The sequence below is a fragment of the Herpailurus yagouaroundi genome, unplaced genomic scaffold, assembly GCF_014898765.1.
Source record: "Herpailurus yagouaroundi ecotype Mexico unplaced genomic scaffold, PumYag 28, whole genome shotgun sequence".
Lineage (NCBI taxonomy): Eukaryota > Metazoa > Chordata > Mammalia > Carnivora > Felidae > Herpailurus > Herpailurus yagouaroundi.
In genome coordinates, this window is record NW_024412376.1 from 166,865,445 (window position 1) to 166,886,639 (window position 21,195).

At 44.5% G+C, this 21,195-nt stretch overlaps 1 protein-coding gene across 1 annotated transcript in view; it reads right to left on the reverse strand.

Moving 5' to 3' along the window:
- The window catches only part of HTT (huntingtin), a 155,176-nt gene that overhangs the window by 133,229 nt on the left and 752 nt on the right, over window positions 1-21,195 (reverse strand). Inside the window, exons 2-3 of the mRNA XM_040489052.1 lie at window positions 21,079-21,162; window positions 7,303-7,386 (exon numbers count right to left, since the gene is read on the reverse strand). Of these exons, the coding sequence (XP_040344986.1) occupies window positions 7,303-7,386; window positions 21,079-21,162 (168 nt within the window). The remainder of the gene's footprint in view (window positions 1-7,302; window positions 7,387-21,078; window positions 21,163-21,195) is intronic.

The following is a 21,195-nucleotide window of genomic DNA, read 5'->3' on the forward strand; positions in this document are numbered from 1 at the left end:
TTTTCCAAAATCGGCATTGAGCTATAAATTTCCCTTGGATATGTCATAGCGGCATACCACAACTTTTGAAATCTTTTGTTTTTATTTTCATCAATTCAAAATACTTTCAAATTTCCCCTTTGACATTCTCTTTGACCCATGGGTGGAAATATGTTACCTGTTTTCCAGACTATCTTTCTGGATCAGATTCCAACTTAATCCTATTGAGGTCAAAGAGCATACTTGTATGAATCCTTTTAAAGACTTTTTTTTTAATATTTACTCATTTTTGAGAGAGTGTAAGGAGGGAGGGACAGAGAGAGAGGGGCCAGAGGATCAGAAGCGGGCTCTGCACTGACAGCAGCAGTGAGCCCAATGTGAAACTCAAACTCGCGAACCACAAGATCATGACCTGAGCCCAAGTCGGACGCTCAAATAACTGAGTCCCTCAGGCTTATTTTATGGCCCAGCATGTGGCCTGTATTGGCAAACGTCCTGTGAGCACTAGAGAGGAATGTGTCTTCTGTTATTCCAGGTGGGGTGTCTATAAATGCCAATCAGGCCCATAAGGGTGGATAGTATTGTTCAAGTCTTCTAGATCCAGATTTTAGGTCTACGTGCTCAAAGAGTTTTTAAGAGAAGCTCCTGGAACCTGACTATAATTGTGGATTTGTCTATTTCCCCTTGCAGTTCAATCAGGTTTTGCTTCATGTATTCTGAACATAAACGGTTAGGATTGTTATGCTCCCTTGATGAACTGATGCCTTCATCATTATAAAATGACCACTCTATTTCTGGTAATAGCTCTTGCTTAGAAATCCACTGTCTGACATGAACATAAGCAAAAGCAACCCAGCTTTCATCTGATCAGAGTGTTAGTATGGTGAGCGGGCCCTTCCATGCTTTTATTTCTAAGCTATTTGCACCTTATGTTTAAAACGGTTTATCGTGCGCAGGTTACACAGGGTCTTGGTTTTTCATTGGATCTGGAAAACCTGCCTCTTATGTCTAATGTCGTTATTGGTGGAACTAGAGTTAAATCTACCATCACACTGGTTCTTTCCTACTTACTCCAGATGCTCTTTATTTGTCTTTTTCTCTATTTCTGCTTTCTTTGGGGTCGAGTATTTTTAGGATGACATTTTATCTTTTTTGGCTTATTAGCCGTAACTCTTTGTTGTGCTTTTAATTGTTACCTGGTTTATAGTATACATCTCTAATTGATCCCAGCCTGCCTTAATGACATGACAGCACTTCACATACAGCAGAGAAACTTACAACAGTACTGGATTTGTTTCCTGTGGCTGCTGTAACAAACTGCTAGACGCTGGGTGGCTTAACACCATAGACGTTTATCCCTGTCAGAGTTATGGAGGCCAGGAGTCCGAAATCAGTATCGCTGGGCCGAAATCAGGGTATTGGCAGTGCCTGTGTCCCCTCCAGAGGCTCCAAAGGACTCCTTGCCTCTTCCAGGTCTGGTGGCAGCCAGTATCCCTTGGCCTGTGGCCACCTCCCTCTGATCTTCAAGGCCAGCATCTTCAAGCCCGTCTCTGTTCCAGCTTCACATCGCCTTGCGTGTATGTGTGTGTGCGCGCGTGTGATCTCCCTCTGCCTCCTTTTCACAAGGATACATGTGGCTACATTTACGGTCCCCCTGGACAACCCAGGATAATCTTTCCATCTCACAATCCTTAACTTAATCAAATCTTTGAAGACTCTTTCCCTAGAGGTACACTCACACAGGATTCCAGGGAGTAAGACCTGTTAAATTTGGGGGGCAGAGGCATTACTCTGCCTACCACAAACTATTGCCAGCCTTCATTCTGGTGTTGCCCCACATTTTACTTCTACATGTCACAAGGCCCAAAGTACACGGTTATCATTTTTGCTGTAAGCGATCAATTAACTTTTAACGAGATGACAAACGAAGGCAGAAAGTCTTCTATCCAAGCACCATAGTTACCGTTTGCCTGCTCTTTAATTCTCTGTGTGGATCCAGATCTCTCTCTGATCTTATCTTCCTTTCCTCCTACCTGAAACACCGTCTTTAATATTTCTTGAAGTCCCAGCTGGACATAAATTATTTCAGCTTTTCTGTGTCTGAAAAAGTTTTTACTTCACCTTTGTTTTGAGACAGATTTATTTACTGGCCGTGCGGTTCCAGGGGTTTTCCTTCCTCTACAAATGATGTCCCACTGACTTCTGACATGCATTTTCTGGCAACAAATCTGCTGTCACTCTTTGTGCAATTTAGCTCTTTTTAATGTCTCTACTTAACACATTCCATCTTTTCTCTAGCTTCTTGAGTACATAAAATAGTTGAGTACCTGTTTTCATGATTTTGTACAAATTTTACCATCTGTGCAATTTCTGAATCAGTTTCAAGGGACCGCTACGAATTTTATTTTCCTGTTTCTTTGCAGTCGAGGGCTAAGTTAACCCTGTCGCCGGAGCCATGGCCCACGAAGGACACCTGTCTGCTTGGGCTGGAGTCAACAGGAGCTCTTCCCGCATCAGGGGGGGTTTCGGCAAGCGCCCCTTCAGGTCCTTTCGGGAGGCCCCATCCCAGCACGTCCTCATGAGCATGTGCACATCGACAGGCAGCACGTTGAAGACTCAGGGACGTCTCCCCCCACGGGTTCCAGAGAGCATTCTGGGCAGTTCTCTCTTCTCCACCATTCTCGCTAACTGGCCTCAGCGAGCAGCTCCGTCTGCTCAACTCAGCAAACCACGGGCCCTGCCTGGGCCTCCCTCCCAGCGTTACTCCCTCCAGACAGGAATCGGGAAGCCATACGGCTCCCACACTCCTTTCTCATTTGTCAAGGGCTGCTGTTGCTCTTTGCCTGATGTCGTGAAAACCAGTGTCACACAGATTTTGTCTATTATCAATTGTCTGAGACAGGAAGTAAATCCTGCCTTTGGCATTAACCTTACTCAGCCAGAGCAAATATCTTCCTTGATATATTAAACTTAATTTGTTAATACAGTGTTAATAAATTTTCTGGTCACAATACACATATCTAACAATCACCTTTTACAAAGTTAACAAACATTCCCTTCTATAAATGTATCTTCGTTTTCGGGGCGCCTGGTGGCTCAGTCGGTTGAGCGTCCGACTTCGGCTCAGGTCTCACGGTCTGTGGGTTCGAGCTCCACATCGGGCTCTGTGCTGACAGCTCAGAGCCTGGAGCCCGCTTCAGATTCTGTGTCTCCCTGTCTCTCTGCCCCTCCCCCACTCATGCTCTGTCTCTCTGTCAAAAATAAACAAACATTAAAAAAAAAATTTAAATGTATCTTCGTTTTTCAATTCCCCTACTAGTCATTAAGTCGTTCAGATGACCTTTAATGTTCTAATGCGATGAACAGCACTGCACCAATGTCGCCACGCACTTTCCCGCAGATAAAGTCTCAGGTGAAACTGCCACACGGAGGAGTCTAAAGCTCGACATGCTGCCTTTTAGGAAGGTTGTATACCTCTGACAAAAATCCTGAGTATTTCCTAATGTTTGTCAATTTGACAGATGGCAGCTGTTCTTATTTTTGTTTCTGTTTCCTTCTACTGATGACTGGTAAATGTGAGTATCTTTCCACAGGAAACACAGAGAGTCAGCTATCGGGTTCACTGGCCCGGTTGTATTTCTTATTTTCTGAACTACTCAGTCATGTTCTTTGCCTATTTTCCTATTAGGCTGATAGTCTGCTTCTTAATGATTTATAATTGCTCTTTAACAACTATTAAACCTTTGCTATATATGCTGTCAACATTTCCCCCAAGTTGAATTTACTTTCAAGCTTTTTTAAGGTGGATTCTGACACATCGAACTATATTCCAGTCAAAACAAGTTTTTCCCGGGGCGCCTGGGTGGCTCAGTTGGTTAAGCGGCCGACTTCGGCTCAGGTCATGATTTCGTGGTCCATGAGTTTGAGCCCCGCGTCGGGCTCTGTGCTGACAGCTCAGAGCCTGGAGCCTGTTTCAGATTCTGTGTCTCCCTCTCGCTGACCCTCCCCCGTTCATGCTCTGTCTCAAAAATAAATAAACGTTAAAAAAAAACAAACAAGTTTTTCCCTTATATCGTTAGCTTTCTTCCACCTAAGATTAAATATTCTTTTTGTAATAATAATTCCATTTTTTAAAACATGATTTTTTTTTATTTTAGATTTTTAAATTTTTAGATTTGGATTTTAAAATCTAAATTTTTTTTCTTTTTATTTTTTAATGTTTATTTTTGAAAGAGACAGCACAAGCAGGGGAGGGCCAGAGACAGAGAGAGGGAGACACAGAATCTGAAACAGACTCTAGGCTCTGAGCTGTCAGCACAGAGCCCAATGCAGGGTTCGAACCCATGAACTGTGAGATCATGACCTGAGCTGAAGCTGGATGCTTAACAGACTGAGCCACCCAGGCGCCCCTAAAATTTTTTTTTTAATCTGCGCTGCCAGCACTGAGCCTGATGCGGGACTCGAACTCACGAAGCCATGAGACCATGACCTGAGCGAAAACCAACAGACGAACACTTAACCAACTGAGCCACCCAGGTATCCCAATAATTTCTTTTCTTTTACTTTTAAGTAATCTGACATTTATGTTTGTCTGCAATACGAGATACAGATATAATTTTTCTCTAGTCATTTGGTTCAATAATCCATCATTTCCCTGCTGATACAAAATGTTATCTTTATCATAAATTCACACACAGAGATGCATACATATACTCTCCTAACTTCCAATCCTATACCTTCTTTAATGTCTAACTATCTCAATATTGTGTACACCATCTCTCACCATACTGCTGATGTTTTCAGCTTTTATTTACAACATTCATGTATTTATTCTTACAGGTGAACAAGTTAAAAAAAAATACCCTTACTAGAACTCTAGTCAAGACTATCGTAAATTTAGAGATTAACTTAGAGAAAATTCAGCTTTATGATAAAAAATCTTCCATTTAGGAAAAGAAGTAGTCACCTATACCTTTCAAGAAAGTCAACAGCAGTCTTTACATGTTTTCTGCATATTTCTTCTCAATTCCTTGAAGTTTTATATGTTGGTGCTACTGTGAGTTGGATCTTGAACCATGACATTTTCTGAGTTATGCTAATACACGGGAAACCAATGGATTTCTGTATACATATTTTTACCCAAACACTTTGTCAAGGTACGCATGCTTAGATAAGCGTTCCTAGGTATTTCCGAGAGGATACTTGTTAAAAACAAATCACTAGACTACATCCAAACAGAAAATGTAAGTGTGTTTGGAAAAGAGGGCAGTGAAGGATCTTCACTACTGTGTTTTTGACAAATTTCCTGGAAGACCTTGATGCTCATACGTATTTAGGAACCAGTAGGTTAGACCACCAAATTGAGAGCTGAAGTAGACTAACAGTTACATACCCATGAAGTTTTAGATGACTTCCCCCATTAAAAACTCCAGAAGCTACCACTAAAATAACCACACCGGAGACAAGTATATCACCGAGGCTCAAAAATATACCAAAATTTAGTTATACTCAAGGAGAGATCACAGGAAATACCAGCTATCAAGATTTCATTAAACATTTAGTATGCATTTTCTACATACAGGATACCTACTTAGGTTCTACACTCTCCACAAAGTATGGAAAGTATCTTAAAACAAATGTGTTCTTTGATCTGATGAAACCAAAGATGACCTCTCTGGATCCATAATTATCCTATCAACATGTTCTTCTGTAGAACAAGGAGTATGACTATCAGCATTACTCCATAAAAACAGAAGAAATGCACTAACGTGAAAACCATCAGCAGCTATTATTTTAAGATGGCAAATTGAACCACAAATCACTCCTAAGATATCCCAACACGCTTTACTAACATGCAAATCTAAGCCAACATTCCATCAATTCCAGCGAGAATGATCAAAAGAAACAATAAATATAAAAGAAGCTCTCAAACTGGAGGAGAGCTTGTCTTCTGGATCCACAAGCTTCCACAGTGAAACGTTCCTTGAGGCCCGGACGCCGCAGGCCAGGTGAGCAAGACTGTGCTACAGCAGCAGGGCGCAAATGTCTGTCAAGGGTCTGAAGTCATGTCACATGAAAGCACTGACACTTTATAGCTTTGGACAAAACCCATCACAACCGCACAGCACTCTCGTGCCCATGCAGCTAACGAACACATACACAGTGTCACCCGATCCCACAAGAACACTAAAAATCAGGACTTCCAGTTCACAAATGCAGCAACAGAGACTCAAAGAAGTAAAATTTATCCAAAATCACCTGGCTTATAAGGAGCATACATGGAATTCAAACGTTTATTTCCCTACGTGTATCATAGTGTTGTTTTCTACAATAGCATGCAAACTTAGAATTTTTATTTTCAGCACATACTCTCATTTGTTATTTCATCTGCTTCCCACATCGCTACAAATCAGAAAGAGAAATCATCCACATTTCCCAAACAATGGGATGAGTTCAGCTAAAATGAAATATTGTATGTGAAATCACTTTGAAAATATAAAACACAAATCCAAGTGCCGTTACAAATAAGTGAATCACTAAGCTTCTGTCAGTACTAAAATCAAGAGTATTTTTCTAACAGAAAAATACTAACAGCTCTGTCCGGCTTCCAAGGAGGAGGATAACAATTATTTGCTCCACGGGAAAGAAAAGCTAGAAGTATTTCACACCCATCCAGTCAGGTAAGAGAATTCAGAAATCTCAGGTACCTCTGTCTCCTGCTCAGCCATGAGAAACGGGCCTGAAATATTTACTATCCACAGCCACTGGGAACAGCATTTAGAAAGACAGACAGCCAAAAGCAAAGAGAATGAGGAGACGTGGCACAGCCACAAAAGCAGATGCCACTGGTCCGCCCCAGAAGAAAGATGGAGCAAGGGAAATCGACTTATAGTCAACCGCCCGCAACCCCGCCGACCCCAAAGCACAGATGAGTGGGCAGCCACCACTGGGACCAGCAGCCACAGGGCGCCAGTGACAAGCAAACAGAAGACACGTAACTGGACAGCCGCCTGTTGTTCCAGTCGCTGCGATAATGTAAAAATATCAAACAAAAGATAATTTTTAAATGATTACAGTTACAAGAGTGCTAATTAAATATAAACGTGGTGCTCAATTATCATAATGGTTACAACTGTTGTACATAAGATTACAAACAGAAAACACTACTCATTATGGCGTCCGGATAGCCTTGCTATATAGCCAGAAATGTGGGAAGAGAGGCCTTTAAATGTTTTAAGACAACTGAAGAGACAAGTATTCTAGCCCGTTAAGAATGAAAATCTATAGTTTTAATTTTTACTAGAAAGTTCAAAGTGCAATTACCTGAGTGACTGTGCCACTATGTTCTCACATATCGTCAGACAGTGATTCACACGGTCTTTCTTGGTGGCTGAGAGTTCTTTCTTTCTAAAAGGAAAAAAAAAAGGAAAAGAAGTGAACATGTGTTAAAGTATCCATTCCATTTATTTCTACACATCACTCATTCAATCCATAAGCACTTCTGGACTACTAGGAATAAACCATATGCCCATGCTGGTGGGCAGGGTAGAGTCAGCACAGGGAGGCACGGATAAGTTCGACCAAAGGCTTCCTAAACTATGTGGCACAGAAGAGTCAGGAGCTGTTACTGGTGCACCTATTTTCCCCATGTGACAGGAAGTGCAGTACAGTGACTCACCCAAGGGGATCACACTGATGGTGGGCCTGCGATTCAATGAAATGCAGTACCAAACCTACTCTTCATACCGAGCTGCCTCCACTGCTCAAAATCACACTGTTCACTGCCTGCAGACCTCATGCTCTCTACTAGGTATGAAATAAGGTACAGGGGGGGCACCTGGGGGGCTCAGTCAGTTAAGCGTCCAACTTCAGCTCAGGTCACGATCTCACAGTCTGTGAGCTCAAGTCCCGCGTCAGGCTCTGTGCCAACAGCTCAGAGCCTGGAACCTGTTTCATATTCTGTGTCTCCCTCTCTCTGCTCCCTCCCTGCCCGTGCTCTGTCTCTGTCTCTCAAAAATAAGTAAACATTAAAAAAAAAAAAAATTTAAATAAGGTATAGACAGTGACTAACCGCTTCTACCTCCCCAAACAGCTAGAAATAAGCCTCTGGCCTCAAAGCCCTTCTTGAAGCTTCCCATGAAGACTTCTGGAGCCAACACAAGGAGACAAATAGCCTGGTCAAGACCAAAGTGAAGGCACTTGCTTCCCACCCAAACCTACAGCTTCAGATGCCTTCAAGGTATGTACCTGCAAAATAAGGTACAGAGGGATGATCCAAAGAGGAAGCCAAAAATTAAACCAGGCTTAAGAGCTACATTCAGAGAAGAATTTGAGTGTGGTTACCAGTACATGGCACTAACTAAAAATACACCTAAACCAGAAGACTACTAGTTTTTGAGGAAATTATATTACCAAATTGGGGGGGGGGGGTGCGAATCTAACCTACGAACACCTGTGACTATTTAATCCCCAATGCAACCCTCAGACTCCAAAAAGTGCACCTGAAGGGACAGGCTATTACAAATTGTACAAATTCAATGAAGGCAAAGCCTCCAAAAGGCACTTCAGGGGCAAGGAAGAGCCTCGGAAGCAGGAAGCCAGTAGCCAAAAGGAAGAAGAGAGAGGGGTTCCAAACAGGAAAAGAATCAGAGCCTGAAAGAGAAGCCTAGCTCAAGGCTAGCAAGGAGGGGGCTTCCCAATGACTGGCCAACCAGAGTCCATCGTTACAGGACTGGTGATCGTGTGTTTCCTATCCTACCGGTCTCTCTCCTAAATGAGTTCTTTACCAACGACTTAATATTGCAGACTGCTGGCTCGGCATCCACCCAAACACCATCCTTTCTCCTTGGACACACACCCCCAGTGAGAAGTTGCACTGCCTAGCCTCCCTGCAGTGAGGGAGGGGCAGGCACACTTAGTTCTCACAGACAAAATGGGAATGGGAGTGATAACGTGGAGCATGTGCCTCACTGGCTGACCCTGGGGTGTCCCCTTCTACTTCCCTCCAATTGGATTTAAATTTTTTTTTCAACATTTATTTTTGAGACAGAGAGAGACAGAGCATGAACGGGGGAGGGGCAGAGAGAGAGGGAGACACAGAATCGGAAACAGGCTCCAGGCTCTGAGCCATCAGCCCAGAGCCCGACGCGGGGCTCGAACTCACGGACCGTGAGATCGTGACCTGAGCTGAAGTCGGACGCTTAACCGACTGAGCCACCCAGGCGCCCCTACTTCCCTCCAATTGGAACAAACATGCCTAACACCCAGTTTTTGATTACACGGAGAAAGGCAAGATAGCAGAACAGCAGCATGGAAGGAGCCTGGGTCCCTAAGTGACCACGAGGAACAGAGGGTTCTCACCTCCCACCCTCAGGAGCCACCCACTTCAAAGCACTATGATGGAAACAACCCAAATATCCTTCACCTGGTGGACGGACGAACAACCGCCACAGATACTGGACTACTGCTTGGCAGCAGAAAGGAGCAAACCACTAACATACACGACAGTGAATCTCGATGCACCAGATTCAAGACCACAAAGTGGGGAATTCCATATACAGGATGTTCAGGAAGAGACAAAACTACAGGAACAGAAAGTGACCAGTAATTTACAGGGGCTGGGAGAAGAGTTGGCAGCAAAGGGCAAGAGGAAGCTTGAAGAGTGATGAAGCTGTTCTAAACCTCCAGCGTGGGAGCAGTTACGGGGCTTTATGCACAAAACTCTACACTAAACAGGGCACGTTCGGCTATTCGTAAATCACACCTCGAGTTAAAGAAGAAAAGAGAGAGTGCATTGAGAATTAAGATGTTCTCTTCCTTAACCCCCAGGTTAAAGTCGCCATTACAACAGCTTAGAGTTTACCCAGTTTAAGACCACCATCAAGAAAATTAAAGAATATTGACTATTTTATTTTAAGTAAGCATTTAGGAAGCAAACAAACTCACCTACCCATTACCTTTTGATTTCCAGAGTGCAAATCTGCCCAAGGCCTTAAATGAACTGAATTCACACACCAAGGTACCAAAAAAGAGTAAAAAAAAAAAAAACACTAACAAAAAAAGTCAACAGCTTCCCAGTAATTACACACATGCCTGATGGAGAATTGGCAAGGTCCACGCAACATTTATCTTTTCAGAAGTGACAGATACAAATATTAGTCTTAAAAAGAACTTTGTCTCCCTCCTCAAATATGGGATAAGCCAAAAGAATCCAGTGAGCAGTACACAACACAGTTGTCAAGGCCTGCACCTTATTTCATGGAGACCTACACGGCTGTCCCCCACCCCCTTGCCAGAACTTAAGCAAACGTTTATAAAATGAACAAAATGTCTAAGACAGAATATGGATCTCAGCCAGCAAAATAAAAATGCATTTTTCTGTGGTCTATTTCAGTCTAGCTGCTCTTGTGGAGCTCCTTGTGGGGCAAGCCTGTCTTATTCGCCCCAGGCTCCGTCCCCAGGCCCTGCCAGCCACCGCACTCCTTGATCACAACCCCTCCTGCAACTATCTCCCTGGGACGACAGACTAAGAGCAAGGACCATATTGTAAAAAAGCTGATAAAGGAATGGATGAACCAACATTTTCTGTGGAAGATTAAGTAAAATACACGTTAAAACAGACTCAAAAGTTCTGGAGTCAGTCTTAACAGATTCCGAAGATAGATAATTCAGAAGTTAGATTCAGAAGATAAATGATAATTACTTTAAACCCAAGTTTCTAGACCCAAAAGATGAAAAAGAAACAGAAACAGCAAAGCTTAAAAAAAAAAAATTTAATAAATTAAAAAAAAAAAAAAAAACAACCCAAAAAAAAAAAAAAAATCCTGTGTGGACCAGAAGCTGGAGCCGGTGGAGTCCCTCTGGCTATAATCAAGATAATCAGGGGCGCCTGGGTGGCTCAGTCGGTTAAGCGTCTGACTTCAGCTCAGGTCACGATCTCGCGGTCCGCGAGTTCGAGCCCCGCGTCGGGCTCTGGGCTGATGGCTCAGAGCCTGGAGCCTGTTTCCGATTCTGTGTCTCCCTCTCTCTCTGCCCCTCCCCCGTTCATGCTGTGTCTCTCTCTGTCTCAAAAATAAATAAAAAGTTAAAAAAAAAATTTTTTTTTTTAAATAAAAAAAAAAAAAAAAAAAGATAATCAATCACAGGCCTTTTAACGAGATCTCCAAGGATTCTCACTATGCAAAAGAGGACAGTATACTTTCTATCTTGGTCAGCTTAACAAGAAAGCACAAGTTTTAAGTTTCTCTTCTTACCTTATCCACAACCACTTCCTAGCAATGATAAAATTTTAAACTTTTCCACACTCAATAATCACAAAATTCTGCAGGTAGACAAAGTCTTCAATGGTTGCTAAACAATAATTAGGAAGTACTTATTTTGTGTGAGAAGCATAAAAAAACCATCTGATCGCTACCAAATATTTTAATTTTGCTCTATTTTTCTTAAATCCATTGTTATTGCTAACATGGCTAAACATGTGTGAAACTAACACATTATCATTAAAGAACCACACAATTTCACTACATCCGAGTCAAACCCTAAACACCTGCGAGTGTAACCAAAATCCTGTAAAAAGCACCTCCTCTTTCATCACACTGAGGAATACCCACATTTTAAAGTGTGAGGATCAGACTTTACCCTCAGACACCCCAGCAAAGAGACATTAACCAAAAATATGAGAAAACGAAGAAAACAATTCTTCCAATATGACCTACTGAAAGCTGTCAGGCCACCAATGCAATGAGGAAGTAGAACGAGACACCTAGCACTTGGTGCTTAAAACTTCCAAACTGGGGTTACAGCGCGGCCTCAGGCTCCTTTCCAACCTTTCCTCAGTCAAGCTCCTCAACCTTCAGAGAACTCTGGCCACTCCAAATAACTCCGTTGTTTTGGGCATACATCTTCAAACTCAATTCTTGTATGGTCTGTGGCTCCTGCTTGAAACATCCACTTCCTACCTTATTTTGCCCAATAAGCTAACTTGGAAATTGAAGAAAATTACAGCTGCTTCATCCCTCCCACGGAATTTAACTCGCTTGATGAACTGGCACGTCAGACTGACTTGTTCTACAGGAAAAGTAAGGATGGAAATTAAGGTGGAAATGGAGCCGCCTTGCTCTGGGCAGGAACTGGGTGAACAGGGTAAGCAGTCCTGGCTCTTCCAACTTCGGTAAACGCAATCATCTTCACTTCACCTTCCATAATGCGAGCAAACTTCGGTCAGCCCTCCCTACCACTTACCGAAGCGTTCTGCACATAAACACATTTGCAAGGAGTCGCACGGAAAAGGCAAGGACGCTACGGCACAGCACAAACATGTTAAAACAACTATCAAAGAATTCTAAAACTGGGAATTTGAGCCCTCATCTAAATTCTTATTTTTAGTATCATGTTATTCTAAGACTATGCTTGAAAAATATGATTCCATGGGGCGCCTGGGTGGCTCAGTCGGTTAAGCATCCGACTTCAGCTCAGGTCTTGACTTCATGATCCGAGGGTTCGAGTCCCGTGTCAGGATCTGTGCTCACACTCGGAGCCTGGAACCTGCTTCAGATTCTGTGTCTCCCTTCCTCTCTGCCCCTCCCCTGCTCATGCTCTCTCTCTCTGTGTCTCTTAAAAATGAATAAACATGAAAAACATTAAAGAAAAAAGAAAAATGTGATTCCAGGTTGAGGGCTGGCGAGGGAAAGGCCCAGACTACACACAGAACTGAAAAACATTGCTCATCTTGCCCTCATCCTGCCCTTCGTAATCACTTTCCTAGCAGTGCCCACACACCCCAGCCGGCAAGTGGGACTGAGGCCTCCCGACTCCCCAGCAGCTGCCGCTTCACTCTAACATGAGTGCTCCTACAACATTAGAGCCCTTTCAGAGAGATTTTAAGAAGGAATGGGAGGGGCACCCGGGTGGCTCAGTCGGTTGAGTGTGGCTCAGTCGGTTGAGCGTCCGACTTCGGCTCAGGTCATGATCTCTCAGTTCGTGGGTTCAAGCCCCACGTCAGGCTCTCTGCTGACGGCTCGGAGCCTGGAGCCTGCTTTGGATTCTGTGTCTCCCTCTCTCTCTGCCCCTTCCCTACTCATGCTCTGTCTCTCTCTGTCTCTCAAAGATGAATAAACGTTAAAAAAAATTTTTTTTTTTTTTTAAAGAAGGAATGGGACACCAGAAGTCATTTTAGAATTATGTGTCATACACAATTTAAAAATAAAAGCGCTATTTGATTAGGGGAACCAAGGACTACGATTTCCCCAATCCACAACAAAGTCTTTCTTACTGGTGATCTAACTGAATACAGCAACAATCACTAACTGAAAAAGGTGCGTTTCAAAAAACCAATCTGTTAAGCTAAATGACATTTGTGTGTGTGTGTTTTGTTCTCTACAATTTTATCAGAGGTGTTAAGTTTATGGATCCACCACAGTCCAGACACAGAACATTTCCCTCACCACAATGGTCCCTCTTAGAGCCACACCCACCACACACTCCCTAACCCTGGTGACCACTCATCTAGTCTCTATGCCTCAAAACTGTGTCCTTTCAAAAATGTTATACAAGAAGCATTAGAGAGTATGTGGCCTTTTAGGATTGGCTGTTCTCACGGACATGATTTCCTTAGGAGTGACATAAGCTGTGACAGGTATCGGGGTTTATTCTGCTTTACAGCCAAGTAGTTTCACCACTCACCTGTTGAAAGGCACCTAAGCTGATTCCAGATTTTGCCATTATGAGTAAAGCTACTACAAACGCTGTGTACACGTTCTTGTGTGAACATAATTTTTCATTTCTCTGGGATAAATGCCCAGGAGAACAACTGCCGGGTCAAACAGTAATTGTATGTTTGGTTTTACAAGAGACTGCCAAAACGTTTTCCAGTGTCGCCGTACCGTTTTCTACGCCCACCAGCAATGATAACGCGGCCGAGACCAGCATTGCGTGCTGTCAAAGTGACCTTTTAGAAACACGAATCAGGTCACTTGTTTTACCACACAAGCGTGCATCTGGTCAGAGTAAGCTTTGAAGTCCTTACTCCTTCGGTGCACAAGGCCCCATCTGGCTGCCCCTCACCACCTCTCTTCTCCCCCGCCCCCAACTTCCTCTCCTATTTCTGCCCTTCATTTTGCTTCAGTCACCAGCCTCCTTGCTACTCCTCAAATACAGAACGCACGGCTACTTTTCTGTTCCCTCCACCTGGATCTCTCTTCCAGATATCCAAATGCTTGCTCCCTCCATTGTGCCCAGCATCACCTTCTCAGCGCACTTTATACCCTAAATAAAACTGCACACCCCTGCTCCCCCTTATTCTTTGTATATTTGTTTCTCCCCATACTATTCATCACCACTGGTCTTGCTCACTGCTATAACCCCGGGGCCCAGGACTGAGCCTGGCACAAAACTGGCACTTGGCTGAAAGGGCTCCTCCCAGGTCACCTAGTCCAAGCTCCACTTTAGTCCCCATTCCCAGTAACTGGGAGCTCTCCATGCCCCCTGAAGCTCACGTGTCAGGGTGACAACCCACTTTGCAGCCACACAAATGCCCAATGGCCCTGGGGCAGAGAAGTGATACTCCTCAGCTACACCTGGACAAAGCAGCCCAAATCTTCCCTCCCAAATGCTGGCGGCATTGTTAGCAACAGAGCCTGACCATCTATGGTGGGGCTTTTTAAGATTTAACATGAACAGACTGCTCACAGAATTTGTCAAAATGCAGACTCTAGGGGCACCTGGGTGGCTCAGTCGGTTAAGCATCCAGTGAGCCCTGCGTGGGGCTGTGCTGACAGCTCAGAGCCTGGAGCCTGCTTTGGATTCTGTGTCTCCCTCTCTCTGCCCCTCCCCTGCTGTGCTCTGCCTCTCTCTCTCAGAAATAAACATTTAAAAAAAAAAAAAAAGGTTTTTTAATAAACAATAAATAGGGGCACCTGGGTGGCTCAGTCGGTTGCGTGTCCGACTTCGGCTCAGATCATGATCTCACGGCTGGTGAGTTCAGGCCCCACGTCAGGCTCTGTGGTGAACAGCTCAGAGCCTGGAGTCTGCTTTGGATTCTGTGTCCCTCTCTCGCTCTGCCCCTCCCTCACTCATGCTGTGACTCTCTCTCAAGAATAAATAAAACATTAAAATAAATAAGTAAATAAGTAAAGAAAGAAAGAAAACATTTAAAAAAAATTTTAATGCAGACTCTGATTCAGTAGACTTCAGGTGCAGAAAAGATTCCACACTCCTTATAAGCTCCAAGTGATACAAACTGCTGGCCCTAAAGAGACCGCACTTTAAGCAGCAAGGACCTATGGCAGACCACGTCTCTAACACATATTCCAGCACCCGAGCTGATTCAATTCAACACAACATTAAACAGGGTCTTATACTGTGTTTTATTTCTCCTTCTCATCTGAATAAGACTAAATGTCCTGACGGTGGGCCCATTCCAAGGTAGTCTACCAAGCGGCTGGCTCCCTTTCGGGAGCTACAGGTAACAGGGGTCGGGACTCTCTCAGGTGGACAGAATTCATCAGCGGGCCATTTGAAACCAGGACAACGTGAAACCTTTGCCTCGAAGTTCCAAAAGTCCTTTTTTAAAAAGAAATTCGTGTCAATGTACGAACTGTCACTGAATTATACACTTTAAAATGGTTAATTTTGGGGTGCCTGGGTGGTTCAGTCGGTTAAGTGTCCAACTCTTGGTTTCAGCTCTGGGAATGATCTCACAGTTTGTGAGTTCAAGCCCTGCATGGGGCTGTGCACAGACAGCACGGAGCCTGCTGGGGTTTCTTTCTCCCTCTTTCTCTGCCCCTCCCTGACCTGCACATTCGCACTGCTCCCTTCCCCGTCCCCTCAAAAAAATAAATAAACATTAAAAAATAAAATAAAATGGTTAATTTTATGTTATGTGAATTTCACCTCCAAATAAATAAACAAGAAATTCCACAATATCATACAGCAATCAGTAAGAATTTTATGCACTACTATGGAACAATGTCAATGAAAAATACAGGGTGATCTCAATCATGAGAACAAAAACAGGGACACGTTTAAATGCTTGAATATGCATTTAAAAAATCAGAGAAAACGACAAAAGACATTTAATAAGTGTTATTTTTAGGGAATAAGACTAAGGACAGACTAGGAGGAGGGCTTTGTTTTTCATCTTCTGAGCCGTCTGAAGATGTTTTACGATGTGTATGTGTAACTTTTATAATTTTTTAAACTAGTTAATAGAAAGGAACCAGAAAAGAAATGGTTCACAAAAGTGGTCCCATCCTATTTAATCTAGGGGTAAGCAAACTACAGCCTGCATGTTTTGGGCCAGTCTCTGAGCTAAGAAATGTTTTCACATTTTTAAATGGTTGATTAAAAAAAAAAAAAAATCAAACAATAATATTTCATGACATGTGAAAATTATATGAAATTCAAATTTCAATGTCATCAATAAAATTGTATTGGGACACAGCCACACTCCTTCATTTACATATTACCCCTGGCTGCTTTTATTTTACAATGGCAGAGTTGAATAGTTGCAACAGAGACATGGTGCCCACAAAGCCTAAAAACGGCCGACTATCTGACGGTTTACAGAATAACTTTGCCAATGTTCACAGATTGGAAGACTCAATATTGTTAAGGCGCCAATACTCCCCAAATTGATCTACAGATTCAATGCAATCCCCATCAGAATCCTAGCTGGCCTCTCTGTAGAAACTGACAATCTGATCTTACAATTGATACAGAAATGCATGGGGTCCAGAATAGCCAAAACTATCTTAAAAAAGAACAAAGTTGGAGGACTCAAATTTCATGGTTTGAAATTGTGATAAAAAATACAGTAATCAAGACTGTATAGTATTGGAAGAGGATATAGACATTTGGACCAATGGAATAAAACTGAAGGTCCAGAAAAAAATCCATACGTTTATGGGCTATTAGTTTTTAACAAGAGTGCCAATACAACTCAATGGGGAAAGAAGAATCTTTTCAATAAACGGTGCTGGGAGCGCTGGAGATCCACATGCGAAAGAACGAAGCTGGACCCTCACCTTACACCATACATACAAATTAACTCGAAATGGGTCAGACCTAAATGTAAGAGTAAAACTTACAATTCTTAGAAGAAAACATGGGAGTTCCACATCTCTGTGACACCTAAAGCACAGCGACGGAAGACAAAATAGAAAACTGGACTTCATGAAAATGAAAAACTTTTGTGCTTTCAATTCAAAGGACACTACCAAGAAAATGAAGAGACAATCCACAGACAGGAGGAATGTTTTTAAAAATCATATATCTGATAAGGGTCTAGTGTGCAGAACACATAAAGAACGGTTTCAATTCCACAATAAAAAAGACAAGTCAGCTTTGAAAAACTGGAAAGCACGAGGGCAAGGCCTTACAAACTAAGTACAAGAAAGAGGGGCGCCTGGCTGTCTCGGTCCGTAAGGCGGGCGCCTCTTGATCTTGCGGTCATGAGTTTGAGCCCCATGTTAGGTGCAGAGATGAAAGAAAGGAAAGGAAAGGAAAGAGGCCAGGTCCCTAATCTTGGTGTTCAGCCTCCTCACACAGACTTATTCCTGTCTTATAATAAGATCTCGCCTGTTTAGGCCACTGCAGCAGGGTTTTCTGTTATCTGCAGCTGAAAGTGCCCTGGCTGAGAATACCAAGCACAGCTACGTCACCTCACGCTTAGCAGAGAGGAACAAGTCCTGTTGGTTCCACCTTCAAAATTCAGTCACTTGTCACCCTGCCACTAGCAACATCCTGACGGAGCCCACCACCCTCTCTCACCTGATCACTTTAACAGCTTCCTAACTGGTGTCCTGCCTCTGCCCGTGCTCCCCTTCACTGTTCTCAACCAGTGTTCCTTGTAAAATGGAACTAAGATCCTGCCGCTCCTCTAACCAAACCCTGCGATGACTTCCCACCTCACGTAGAATGAACGCCAAGGTCCTTAGTGCGCCCACCAGGAACGGCCTACCGATGTGGTGTGGCGCTCCCTCTACCTCTCTGTCCTCACCCGCTAAGAGTCTCCCTCTCACTAATTCAACCAACCAAACGAACCCCTTGGTCTTCCTCAAACAGGGGGTCCTTTGGACCTGTTCTCCCACCCGGAATGCGGCTCCCCCACACACCTTCATGGCCAGACCTTCCACTCTCTTTCACGTGTTTATTCAAGAGCCACCATCTCAATGGACCTTCCCTGGAAATCCTCTCTAGAATGTCAACACCTTATCAACCCTGACGTCTCCTAGTTCCTTTCCCTGCCTTGCCGTTCCTCCTTCGTTTATCACTAACATACTTTAACTTTACTTATCTATCCTGTTTATTGTCTGTGCCCCTCACTGAGATGAAAGCTTCAGAGGGCAGAGCTTTTTACCTGTTGACGGCTGTAGCCCTGCAACTGTTACAAGAGGCACCCATCAGTTGTTGAGTAAATACTTATTGATGAATGAATAATTAAAGCTAGGGGGAAACGACAGGAAATCTGAAGGAGAGTAAGAAAGAACCAAAGGCAACTGTCAATTGCCTCAAAATTACAGTTAGGATGGTCCCAACCTCTGGCGCCCCTGCACGCCAGCCTTGCTGAGACCACAGCCAGTCCCACCCAGAGGCCCTGCATCCCACGTGCTGAGCAGAGAGCAGGCACCCGGCTACTTCGGCTGCAGCCCACACACGGCTGTGACGCTACAGTTTCACACAACAGAGGAGGAGAACCATAAAAACAGAACAGATCCTTTCCAAATTGTTTCTGGACAATCCGGGGAATGGGTTTTTCAGCTGAAGCACCTGAACAGAAATGCCAAGATGCAATTTTGAGTTGACTACTCAAAATTAATGAATACCTGCTTTCTCAACAGCAAATGTCTAAAAATACGATATTTGTGCATTTTATTTAAAATAACTACAATTAGGCCAATGTAGCTGATTTCAGAGCATGCTAAGAACCTTTAAAAGTTACTGTTCTGAAATACTTTTGCTTTAAGTAATTTAAAATCTATCTTCATATATGCATGGATTGAATCTGTAAGGATACACAAGGAGGAAGAACAGAGCTTGCCTCTGGGCAGAGTTAGGTGCTCAGGAGAAAGGAGTGGGAGAGAGACATTTTAATCATTACCTTTTCGTAACTTCAGAATTTGCATCACATGAATGTAATACTTGCGTGAAAATAACAGATTACGCTTTTAAAACAAATCAATCACACGTTACCTTAACATAAAGTAATGAAACAACATCTACTTTTGTCAAGCCAGCTTTACAAAGAAATCTCTTTATATCCGTATTTTGAAGTTAAGCAAATTCAGGTTCTGTCAGAGCAGCATAAGAAACAGATGGCATATTTTTAGACAGACCAAGTGTTCGAACAAGCCCACAGACAGTGACAGCAGTAAGGTCTCCCTTCCCACCCGAGCCCTGCTTTATGCTTCCTGTTAACAAGAGCCAGGCAGTGTGTGAACTTCCATGGCATCTACCTCCGGGATGAATTATGATTCTGGAATGAATTACGATTATAAATTAGCTGCTGTAGAAATAAGTCAAATTGTTTTAATTTTTTTTCTCTAAATATCCAAACATAGAGAAATATCCAATATTTGTCTAAATATCCAATATTTCTCCACCTCTTAGAAGAAAAATTAATTTCTCAATTTTTCAAGTGTCTATTTATTTTTGAGAGAGAGAGAGAGAGAGAGAGAACATGCATGGGAGGGGCAGAGAGAGGATCCCAAGCAGGCTCTGTGCTGTCGGTGCAGAGCCTGATGCAGGGCTCCATCCCGCAGGAGATCATGACCTGAGCCAAAATCAAGAGCCTAACAGGCGCCTCTATTTCTAAGTTGTATCCTGACGGATAAGCCAACATTACTCCCCATAATGCTCACTTTCTAATTAAACGCTCAGGACACGGCAAGGATCACGTCAGCAGCCTAACAAATACGAAAACCTTACTAAAAATGGATCAGTCGTAACAGAGTGAGTTTCTCAAAAACTGTCCTCATCAAATGCCACCTTGTACACATCCAGAAGGAAAATAAAATGCCCTGGAGGGGGAGAAAGGCCTGACCTGCAGCAGGGCGCTCCCAACCCCTGCTCAACTCGGCTCATGAAGACTTCAAGGGCAAAGCGCCTGGTGCTGTCAGAAGGTCCGGTCTCTTTCTGTCTCAAAAATTCTCCCGGCACAAGCAACAGAGACCCCCAGCTTTCCAACACTACCAGATGTCACCAGCGAAGGCGACAGGAGCCGCCCGCGGGGCCCGCAGGCAGGCTGGACCACGACCCCGGTGTAGCGCGCGTCATTCATCCCCCCGCAATTAACCTCTCCCTCTGCAAGGGGCTGCTTTTATTTCCAACTGAAAGCAGGCGATAAGCCTGTCAACTCTTCCTAATACTTGGGCCAATTTTCTGATTTCTCGCTTCTTAATAATAACCTTCTGAGCAGCTCACCACGTACTTGGCAAACCCAACTCAAGCGTCTGCAGACGAACTTGGGCTTAGGCAAGCGGCTCTCCTGCCGATGCCACCGATTCCCGAAGTAACGGAAGTGCCCTGAGAGTGACAGCCTCGAGTCACACAGGCTGCTTCAAGAGCCCCCTGGAAAAGAACCTCCCGCTGGGCCGGGCCCGCACGCCCGCGCCCTCCCGCGCCCTCCCGCGCCTCGCCACCCCAAAGGCATGATGTCATCGCTGTCCCCCCATCACCCCAGCTCCAATGCCTGGCGCGTCGCGAAGTGTCCTGCGCCCAGCGCTCCTCCCTCTCAGAGAGGAGGAGAGGGAAGGCAAGGGAAGGGAAGTGGCGGTCTCGGCTCTCCCAAGTTCTGCTCACAGCACAGCCCGTCTCTTGCAAATATAAAGCAGCAAGTTCCTTCCCTAACTTCGCACGCCGGGAAAGGCAGAGGACCGGGGCCGAGCCCGCGTCGGTGCCTTCAGCGGAGGCCCGTGAGGCCGTGCCTGCCTGCGGAGCGGCGCAGACGCACGCGAGGGGACCCGGGCAGGGCCCCGGGACGGGGTCTCGCAGCACGAAGGGCGACGATGCGCCCGGAGCTCGGGGGCCGCGGGGCCGGGGTCTGCAGGGACGCCGCCGCTCCCGGCCGTCGCTGGGCCGGAGCGGCAGCGGGCCCATACTCACGGTCGGTGAAGCGGCTCCTCGGCCACGGCCGGGCCGGGGGGCGGCGGGGGCGGCGGCGGGGGCGGCGGCTGAGGCTGAGGCGGCCCCCGAGCTCCGGGCGCATCGTCGCCCTTCGTG